Here is an 11,655-nt window from a genome sequence, read left to right on the forward strand (position 1 = left end):
CAAACCCTCCCTTTGTTGTCAAACAAAACGCAGTTAAAAACAAACTCGAAAAGAAAAGACGGCTTTCTCAAAGTGGGAGAGATGACTTGTGATGCAACTGACTCATCAGCGCAAACAAGCTATTGCTTTAATCCCTAAAAGACGTGACTGATGTAACACATGGCATCATGTCTGATATAATGAAAAGTGACAGTTCTGTTTGCAAGAAACATCTAAGAGTGCTTTAGATCTTTAAATGCTTAAAGGTGCACTGCGTAGTTTTGGGAAAGAAATTCTAATCAGAAGAGAAAGATCTTCACCGACTGATTTTCTTTATGTCTAAACAAACTGAATAAACAAACTCTCTTTGTGCTCATGACTGAATAAACTTAATAAACAAACTGACGTTGAAGGTCAACACAGTTTCATACTGTTTTACTCTGTTTATATGTGGCGGACCCTGCCACCTTTCTAGCTTCAAACAGTGGTCTGCGGACCTTATTTTCCTCTGAGAACAGCTCATTCATTCAGTCATGTAAAAAAGAGTTTTTATTATTACCTCATTAATACTTTAAATATTAAAACTCCAAATCTACATAGTGCCCCTTAAATGATTCAAACGTGTGTTTTTTGACTTTTTGAAGTCAGACATGTTTTCTTTTCGTGTCAGGCTTCCGGTCTTTTCCTTGAAGACTGTTTTCCTCTTGTTTTGTTCATATGATGCACTCCTTTTCTTTCACACTCATGTTAGATGTTTCAATAACAACATTACAGTGAAAAATCCACAACTTGGCAGCTTTACCTCCTGACATCTCCATCAGTTCTGTACCTTAATGTAGCTTCTACACCACCTGGAGGACAAATAAGGTACAAACACTCTATTTTTCATTTCTTTCCTTTATGTGTTGCTCATATTCATATGTAGCTCTCAGGCAGGTAAGCTACCATGAATCATGCACCCGACAGCTCCTGTAGCAACTAGCAGCAAATGTGTTTGCGTCAACAGCAGGTCGGTTGGTTGCCCGGTGACAAATGGTGAGTTTATTGTGAGGCTCCAGTCCAGAGAGGAGTTTACACAATGTGACAAAAGTGGGCCAAAGAGGGGGGAAGTGAGTTGTTTTTTCAAACTCAGACATTTCAGAGCCTTTAAGTGGGCTCCTCTCAGAGCCACTGTTTTGGCTGAAGTACAGTGGATCTTCCCAGCAGGAATTCTTGCGAAGTAGCTCAACTCGATATTGAATTCAACTCTTAAATCATGTAAGAACGGCAACGCTTTATTATTTTTTTTACAGGGAGACACTTTAAGATAAATAACCGCCAAAAAAAAGGCAAACACTATGTCTTTTGAGCTCCTCTCTGAAAGGGCAATGTGGAGTGGAAGAGAGGAGCTCATCTACACTATGTCTCTGTCTCACACAAACACACACACACACTGTACACACACACACACACACAGTTGGCTGTTGTTGGCTGTGACTGGGGTGCTGTGAGGAGAGTGGGGCTCAGTGTGACCAGGCAGAGGCCAGTGTTGCAGGCAGTCAGGCAGTGGAGAGAGTGTTGAGCCGCAGAGACGTGCCCAGGGTGGATAAACCATGCTCACTGAGTGGGAGAAAGACTCTGCCCAGGACACAAGATGAAGGTGGAGAGGAAGACCTCCTCTACGGGCGACAGTTTTACAGACATTCCTCCACTACTGACGCTCTTTGGCCTCCTCCTCCTCCTCCTTCTCTTCGCAGGTAAGTCCAAACATTTGTCAGGGCTAAAAAACCTCTCTGACGACGACAAAACAGGTGGATTTTTCTTTAATTGTGAGTCAGTAATCATCCTTTCAGTTGACGTCTTTGTACGGCGTTTTACAGTCTTTGCTTCACCCTCTTTCTTCATATTAATTCTGTCACTAAAACCCGGAACAAAACACAAGTTCTTACACTTTTTGAAGTTAATCCAGATTAAGTTAGTCGCAGATGTTTTTGTGTTCAACGGGCTGGCGGCACAATGGATTCGTTCATGGGTGGCGCTCTATATTGGGCCCCCATCTCCAGCTCAAAGGAGCCTGGAGTGGCCATTGTAGGTGTGTAAGGAGGGGATGTGTTAGGTTAAGTGTGGTGATATCCAGTTTTGTGGAGAGCAGGTGAAGAGGGCATGGTCTGCTTTTTTTTTTTTTTTTGTTCTGAGTGTGGGAAGCTTTAGATGAGTTCATTCAAGGGGTAAAAATGGTGTCAAAAGATTAGAATGTGGTGTTTTTGGTTTGAAAATATTTCATCTGAATGACCGTACCATGGGCCCAGTTTACCCAGTGAGGCTGGTTTTGGTGGAATCACTGAATCCTGTGTCAATCTCCAACTTCACCAGTGACAAAGACTTTCTCTCTGCCTCTCTCACTCTTTTCGAGGGAGGAAACTCGTTCCAACAATCATGCCCTTTGTCTTATCGCCTTGGCAACCCCTGTCAGGCGCACCAAATGGTTACCACGGCAATGAGGCGATGCCCTGCTAACTGCCTCGCTGCAAAGAATAGTGAACAGTGCAGACTCTCTCTCTCTCTCTCTCCTCCCGCTCTCCTGGGTTGATCTTTTCTATCACTGAGGCCTAGCAGTAGGATGCCCCTCAGAGGCATGCAGCCAATGTTTAGGCCTCCATGTGTCCGGCTACAGCTGAGTTATAGGAACCTCCACTGTGAACATAATAGCTTTGCTGTGTTTGGTTTCCCAGACAGGGTTCGTCTATAAAAGATGAAATTTGGCTCACGCTGTAATACCTTATCCCTGTATCCCTGCAGGGGGGCTGGGGGGTGGGCTAGAGGATAATTGAGGAACACAAATCAAAATTAGTGCATTACTTGTTCTCTATTAGGGGTCATGAGGAATTCCTCGGGTGTTTCTGAGAAACAGATTAGTGATCAAGACGTTATCATGAGGCCTGGGTAAAAGCAAGAGTGTGCATTTATTGAATTTGTTCACATGTGTGAGATAAAGTAAGATGAGTAATTTTTTTATTTAGTTTTTAGTTTTAATGCAAAAATGTATCGAATTTCTATTCAATATAATCTCCAATAAAGGACTAACACCATGGACTAATGCATAAAGGATGAAGGCCCTTAGTGACAGCATCAAGGTATAATAAATGATTGAATTTCAGCTTCTTATAATAAAATGATTCAGTCTAACTTTATATTTAAAGTGCAATAAGTAAGAATTGGCAACCTGTCGAGTTATTACTCCAAACAAGCAAAGGGGGCCTATCAACAGACTGCTAACTGCTGCTAACTGTAGATGTAGTTAGCTAATTAGCTGGAGCCGAGTGACTGGACAATGGAATCAAATTATCGATATCAATTATTCTGAATTGTATTAAATGTTTTATCGTTTACATCAAAAATGTGTGCATTTTGGAGTTTTCCTAGAAAGTGATGATTAATAATGTTACTGTGTCTCATATAGTAGTTTCCAAAGTTTCTAGCAATGGTGAAAAACATGCTGGAAAAACAGCAAAGGCGTAACGAAAAAATAATACATTTCTCTATTTCAGTTACCACCAAAGTGATTTGAAAAGAACACACTTGCCTTTGACCTCAAAGGTGTGGAAAGTCTTCTTGTTACACGTTTGATGCTTTAGGTCATTTACCATCTGAGCATTTTGTGGTGGTTATTACCAATTAAGAATAAAAGTAGAGTTTACGTATAACATTATGGATACATCAACATGTATTTCAATGTTTTAATTCGTTTGACTTTTTTAAACCAACATGCTGAACGGGCGTTCAAACTTTAACAACTTTAACTTCAACAAATGAATGAACGAGTGACTGTTGAAATTCAATAAATGTAACAAGTCCAATATTTTTAATACATAATTCAACAGTAAGTCTCACAAATAGGAATATTCAAGTAAAATGAACCTTAATATTATACTTTCACTGTAGCTGCGTACAGTAAATGTCTGTGCATAGAGCCATTGTATACATCCCCTCAATACTTGTTCCTGTAGGGAGAGTAGTAATTAGTGAAGCAGTAATTAGTGTGTTTTTGCATAAGCCCTCTATTGTTTTTCTCTGCCCACTGGCAGAGCATCAAAGGTTGCAAAGTGACCGCCCTTTGTTTACTCAGTGTCCCCAGTCAACCTCTTACTATCCTTGTATCCTTCTCTATCTGCCCCTCCGTTCAAGATCTCACCTTTTGTCTCTCTTCCCTCCCTCCAGGTGAGGTGTCAGGGGTGAATGTGACCAGCCAAACCGAGGTGGTGAGGGGCACGGTAGGCAAAGAGGCCCTCTTGTCGGTCAGCTACTCCAGCAGCAGCGCCGACAAGCCTGTGATCAAGTGGCAGATAAAGAGGGACAAAGAGAAACCCATCACCGTCGTGCAGTCCATAGGAACAGACATCATAGGGAACCTGAGGCCGGAGTACCGCAACCGCATCCTGGTGTTTGAGAACGGGTCTCTGCTGCTTCACAACCTGCAGCTGTCAGACGAAGGGGCGTACGAGGTGGAGATCTCCATCACTGATGACACCTTCACTGGAGAGCGCCACATTGAGCTCACTGTGGACGGTATGCAGGATTCCTTTTACAGAGCTGACGTCTCTCATATTTCAAAACATCTGAGCAATATGAGCAGGACTTGGAAGAGGAGTAAAGAGCTAAAAGAAAATCAATACAGGTTGAAAATACATGATCTCACCCTGGAGAGTGTAATAGTAATACTGGAGTTTTGTTTTTCAGATCACGATACAGAGTGATTCACAGTGTTGGCTGTGTTCTTTTTAAGACACTAACTGGGATTTCACTTATCATATATATAACTAGATTTCAACCAGCCTCTCATATCCCCCCTGTGTCTTCGTCCTGTCATTTTCAGTTCCTGTGTCCAAACCTTACATCCAGATGATGGCCTCGTCTGTGCTGGAGTACAGCGAGCACTTTAACCTCCACTGTTCCCACGATAACGGCACAAAGCCCATCTACGGCTGGCTGAAGGGAGGCAAGGTGCTGAGCAATGACTCACGACTGCTGCTCTCACATGACCAAAAGGTGCTGACCATCGCACGTGTCCTGATGTCAGATGATGACATTTACGCCTGCACGGTGGAGAACCCCATCAGCAGCATGAAGAGCATACCTGTCAAGCTCACTGTCTACAGTAGGTGGCATGTTACACCGGTAGGACCTCAAGTTATACATGTTTACATTCAGGATAAAGAGATGGTGGTAAAGTAACATCAGAGGTGGAAGAAGTTTTCATAACTGTATAATCACCTGAAACTAAAATGTTTGTGTTGTTGTTTTTACTTAGAATGAGACATTTTTTATTACTATGTATCTACAGAGGGGGCAGGGTCCTCTTCCATGGAGTGTGCCATGTTGCGCGCCTTGTTTTACAGTAGGCCAGAATGGACTTACCAAACACTGGCTCACTGGCTTTGCATTTTTGGCCTACACACAGAAAATCACAAGTTAATGCCAGGGCTCGCCTCCCCACGTGTGAAACAAGATCCTCCCCAATGCTGTTTTGTGGGGGTACCATCGATGCTTCCTGGGTTCTAGCGTCACCCAAGAAAACTGTGATTGGTTAAAAGAAGTACAGACAAGCTGGATTATTTTTTCCCCTATACCAAAATGAGATTTCGTGCAGCTAGACCTTTCTCTAGCCACGCAGCTCTTTGGAGAGAGGTCCGGCCAAAAATTGCCTTCAAGATTTTACCTCAGTAAAAATACAGAAGTATTACTAGCAAAATGTTCTTTAAGTATTAAATGGGGTATTCATTAGCTTGTGCAGATTACGATACGATATGATGCCATACGATGCAATGCGATACGATATGATATGATACGATGCGAAGCAATGCGATAATATACAATTTTACTGTCAGTTTTTATTATTTTTATCATATTTATTTTGTATAGTTAAAGCAGCCCCGTTTAGACATATAGTTACACATATGACACATAACCATAGACATACAGATCCAGCTCTTGTTTAGCCACACTCGTTTTGGTTTAACAACAGGATAGACTGATGTATGAAATAAATGTAATTGGTATTCTCCATTTAAAACATGCAGTGGGTTAGAAGAGATACTGTTGGCAAGTCTGAGCACGCAGGCTGGCCATTAATCTTAAATATGTATACATTTGGGGGTGATTCCATAATTTAGTTTTAAGTTTCACAGATAAGCTGAACTGCATGACACGACATGAATTTTAATTTATTGTTGTAGCTGGTTGAGGTGGATTTAATGTAAACTATTTTACACATCATTGTGATCATCATATTTTTTAAAGTTTGAATACATTAATCTGGCAAAGTAGAAGTAAAGTAGTATAAAATAAAAATACTCAAGTTCAGTACTCTAAGACTGTGCACAGTACTTGAGTAAATGAATTGAATAACAGTTCAGCACTGGTTTCTAGTTCTGATAAATAACAACCCATATGAAAATGTATACTGTACATATCCTCAGAATCTAATTATAAAAACTGCTCATATTCAGCTCATTGTTAGACAGCCATCCAATTCAGTAGCTAGCAGAAGCAATTATCATCTCATGCTGACCCATACACAAGCATGCCTGCCTCTCTAACAATGTTGTTTACAACAAGTGCAAATCCAGGCTGAGTGCAGCAGAGTTGGCCCAGAGCGGCTGTTACTGGGCGCCAGTATAGAGCCGCATGTCATGGCTGGGAGAGAGAGAGGGAGAGGCCATCTAATCCAATGAATGGACAGTTATTTATGAGGACGGAGCAGAAAAAGAAGGCAGGTGGGGAGGACGCTTTGCCTCAGTGGACCTCAGTAATCCTCACTTCATTATTGCTGTACTGTGATGTGTTGCATGAGGAAACAGCTACAGGCCCCTCAAACTGCTCTCTATTCCCTCTGTATGCATCGCAGCACGGCACAAAGTCTCAAAGTGACTACCCTAATGTGCTACTTCACTGCACCTTATTCATGCCAGCAGTCTCAAAAGACTTGGCAAAAGCCACGCAAAAAAGAAGGAATCGAATGTTCTGGATGCTCCGTGTCCTGGTCATGTTTCATTATAAGCTTACAGCTGGAAAGAAAAAAGGGATTTTCTAAATGTATTTCCTAGAAGACACACTTCAGCTAATCCTGCAAACTTTCCATTATCTACAAAGCAGGTCAAGTTAAATGTGAAGCAAAGGTACAAGTCATTGGTTCATTGTTAATGCCTGGCTGTTACTGACACAAACTTCTCCATCGTTCTTTCTTTCTTTCTTGTTCTCATCTACCCCTCTGTATCACTCTGGTTTAGGACGGAGCTCGCTATACATCATCCTGTCCACCGGTGGCATATTCCTCCTAATCACCCTGGTGACAGTGTGTGCCTGTTGGAAACCCTCCAAGTGAGAGCTACTCTTTCTTCCTGCACCTCTTTTGCCTCTCCTCTCTCTCCCCCTTCTCTTTCTTCCTCTCTCCCCACCTCTCTTGGCTTTGATAATGCACTTGAGGATGTGACTAGAATCTCAATAAGTAGGTCGACGGTGTCACCTGAACATTTAGTGAAAAAGTACGAACACAGTGACCTGTAGCTCATGTGAACAGTCATTTAACAGCACGGTTTGGATTTTCTACGCTGTTTATTTTTCCCCGCTGTAGAAAGAAGCATCGACCCGTCCCCCAAAGAGCTCCCATCTATGTGGAGCAGAGTGAAAACGGCCATGATGGTGAGCAACAGTTACAGTCGATCATCTTTAAATGTGTACACCTATATATATATTATTATCATATTGCAATTAGTCTTGAAACATGTATTTACAATACACAATATTAAAATGAATATCTATCTTTTGCAGTTGATGTTGTTCCCAAACCATCTACACTCGGTCGAAGGAGTCCCATGCCTCTTTATGTTCTCACTGAAGATGTAAGTCACTCTTTCATGACCTAAATTTGCATTTAGCATTTATATTAAATTTAAACTGAATGTAATTTAAAAGGAGCCATTGACAGCGTTGCAATGAAACAAGACAAAGAGCCATCCTAGCCACTGCCATTGAAGCGTCTATGCTAACATGCTGATGTTTCATTTGTATCATGTTCACCATCTTAGTTTAGCGTGTTGCTTACATTGCCTTATTAGCACAAAGCACAGCAGAGGATGATGAGATTATCATTATTATAACGTTCGCCAAGGAGGTTATGTTTTCGGTTCAGTTTTTTTGTTTGTTTGTTTGTTTGTTCGACAGCAGGACAACATAACTGACCCAATTTTCATGAAACTGAATGGGCCAAAGAAGAAGCCAGTACATTTTGGAGCAGATCCAAATCGTAGGGTGGATACACAAATTATTTTTTACGATGGGGCCTTTGGCATTGGCTGAATAAATGGCATACATCTTAAAATCCAGTAGATGGTAGTAAAGTTCAGTAGTGAAAAAACATAGTCAACTGTAGAAATACAATGACTCCATCATCATCCACATTTGCTGGTTCATGCACTCAGTGTGACAGTGGTTCATGGGAGAACAGGTACAATTGTAAATATAGCCAGACATATATTGGTTGTGCTTGCAGATTTGCATATCATAGAAGCATGGATCATTGGTCTTGCGCTCTTGAAGTGCCCTTCTAGTTAAATTGAAAATTTGACCTGATGATGTCCCTAAATGAAAAGTTAAACAATCACTGAAGTTGTGGCAATTCATCCTGAGAGGAGCATGAATGTCTGTACCAAATTTCACGACAATGGTTAGTGTACCTCAAGCTCACCAAAGTCATTAGGATTCACCCTCTGGGAACCATGACTGTCTGGACAGTATCTAATGCCGATCCATCCATTAGTTGTTGAGATATTTTAGTCTGGAACAAAATGGTGGACCCACATTGCCATCCGTAAAGCCAAAAAACATTAGATTTTTTATATGGCTCCATTAAGATGAAATCATTACAACACCAAATTTGATGATGACTGCAGCATGTGTATCACAATCTCATTTCAGGAGACTCTGGAGCGTTTGGAAGAATGTTCTAGCAATGCTGTCAGCCAATCAGAAATGAATATCCCTGCTACCTATGCTCCGGTCCTTCCCCCCTCCAACAACAGAACTGAGCGGCCTGTCTGGACTGCCCCACGCAGATACCCCCGCAGCCCCTCTCCACTGGCACAGCTTCTCGCACAACCCCTCCCAGGTCCTCCCCTACGCCCCATCCGCTCACCGGCTCACTCCCCTGGTTCCTCTCCACGCAGTTTCAGTCCGATAAGAAAAGCCCGTCCGCCAGTGGGAATCCCCACCAGCAGCCACCTGCCTGTAGAGGCGGAGTGTGCAGAGCCTTGTGATCAGACTCAGTGTCCAACACAGCAGTGACAGCTGCTTGGATGTATGTGTTCATTCTGTGATTGTAAAGTACATGTATAGATTGTTGGTCTTTGTTGCATCCTGCCACAGAGATAAAGGGTTCGATGCACTAGGATAAGAGATGAGTTCACTTTCAGCTAACTGTGTCTTTATATTCCATTATTTATCATCTATTTCTCTATGCACAGTATTTCTGTAGTCTTTTGATGATATCCTGTCATGAGAAAATTATATCCTGTCGAACCGGTAAAGAATTTACAGCTCTGGTATATATTTTGCTTCTTGACGAATTATAAATTCTACTGGGAACTTTTGATAAGTGCCTGTACATATTGTATGTAAGTTAATAGTTATGGATCAGGTTTTTCTTTTGGACAATTAAACCACAAAGTGTATTCTTATTCAACAGTAGGTCATCGTACAACCTAAGGTAATAAAAAACAGTTTAAATATTTTGTTGTTTGTCATCAGTTTTGACACATTCTCCACCAGTATAAATACATTGTCTTGTTATTAGAGTGTCACACACAAGAGAGCAGTGTTGTAAAAAATAAACACAAATCATGCGTGAGTAAAAGTAAAGACTGTGTTAAAATATTACCTTTGTAAAAGTGAATGTCACCCATACAGAGAGTACTTGGGTAAAAGTCTTAAAGTGTCTGATATTAAATTAGTCACTAGTTACTAAGCAGATTACCTGCTGCATCAGAGCCAAAGCACAGCACAGTGCACTTCTAAATAATTTGTTCATCAACAGTTGGATAGAAAAAAAATTGATTGTAATTCCTTTCTTGTCCATTAGGTGTCGCCCACACATCTCCTTAAATCCTATATTTCAATGCAAACTTACCACAAGAAAGTTTTACCTGTAAATACATTTCAACATTACCAATTTTCATTAGCTTTTTTAATCCATAAAGTGTAGTTGACATTTTTTAAATATATTGTGCAGTGTTTTATGCTTTGGATGTGTTACCACTGTTTCCAAAAGATGGGAGCCATGAGCAACTGGTTAGCTAATGACAAGGTGCCTCTTAAGCTTCAATTACTTGACATTTGAAGGTCAGTGGGGATCAAGCTCAAAGAAGAATAATAAGGGTAGAAATTGTGAGCAAATTAACGACAAGAGGAATCCTTAAGTCAGCCATTTGTTGTCAAACTGTCGCTCCAGTTGGTTTCATAAGTACACTCATCTTGATTATGGACAAATTGTTCCTGGAAATTATCAAATGGCTAATTTTCTTTTTACTTAATATTGGGTTTAGGCTACATGTTGTGTTTCTCCATTGCACATGCAAGGAGCATGGGATAAAAAGACCACAAACATGAATGATTAAAGGTTGTGCTGAACTGTATTCAGTTGTGAGGTACAAGCTTGTGAAAGACTCTCCTAATCCACACACACACACGCACACACACACACACACACACACACACACACACACACACACACACACACAGTGGCGTGGTCCGTCACTATTATCAGGATAATGTGTTCCCTTCTGAGGTCCAGCTGGACATCTTTTGTCATGAAAATCTGCATGATTTTATTGATTGCTTTTATCCTGCAATGTGTCTTCCATTACTGAAGGTGTGATGAGTCTTGTGGTTACATAAGCAAATCAGATCCGCCTGTTTTGATCTGGGCTTTGTTCTGATTGAAACGTAATTTATTCCTCGGCACAGAGACTCATGAATACGCATACAGCGTCATGGGCACACAAACGCGCATAATCACTTGTGGCTTACAGTAAGTGGAAAATTAAATGTCCTCAGATAATGAAAGCAGGTCATTGTTATTAAGCTTGGAAATTGCTTTTAATCTATTTTGATCTCACATTTTTTATTAGTCACACAGTCTGTCCCCGTCGTATTCCACCTCTCCTGGCTTGGAAGCCGAGGCAGTAATTAGACACTGGGGAGCAGGATCACATCTGTGTGCATACAGTACATGTGTATGAGTCCATGTGTGGGGAGAAGGTGTCCTATCAGTTCAATGGAGATGATGTATGATGCTCTACATCGCTAATTAATTACCTCCTCCTCCTGCCTGGCCGAGCCTTCTCACTAATGTCCTTGTCACACCAGCCTGTTGATGTGAAATTCCCAGTAGAGGAGGGTGACTTTATTGTTGGGAAGCTCTTATCCAGCCTTTTGTCTCCACAGAGCAGGACCTGCAGTTCATAACAGGTAGTAAAGCCCTAGTAAATTTTGTGCTGCTTTATACATTAGCTCCACTACATTTCAGACGCAAATATTGTACCTTCTATTCGACTACATTTATGTAAAAGCTACAGTTACTTGTTCCAATTATATTTAAATATATGATAAATACAAGTAATACAATAATTTAAGATAATGGTTTCC

General features: G+C 41.1%; 1 protein-coding gene across 1 annotated transcript; it reads left to right on the forward strand.

Moving 5' to 3' along the window:
• Positions 1-1,444: 1,444 nt before the first annotated feature.
• Positions 1,445-9,740, forward strand: hepacama (hepatic and glial cell adhesion molecule a). The gene is made up of 7 exons (XM_084350772.1): positions 1,445-1,715; positions 4,177-4,524; positions 4,832-5,113; positions 7,245-7,335; positions 7,589-7,656; positions 7,786-7,856; positions 8,932-9,740. Exons 1-7 carry the CDS (start codon positions 1,613-1,615, stop codon positions 9,295-9,297), a joined length of 1,329 nt encoding a protein of 442 aa, XP_084206898.1. The 5' UTR covers positions 1,445-1,612; the 3' UTR covers positions 9,298-9,740.
• The last annotated feature ends 1,915 nt before the right edge of the window (positions 9,741-11,655 follow it).

This window comes from Pagrus pagrus (assembly GCF_965226575.1).
Source record: "Pagrus pagrus genome assembly, chromosome: 4".
NCBI classification, from domain to species: domain Eukaryota; kingdom Metazoa; phylum Chordata; class Actinopteri; order Spariformes; family Sparidae; genus Pagrus; species Pagrus pagrus.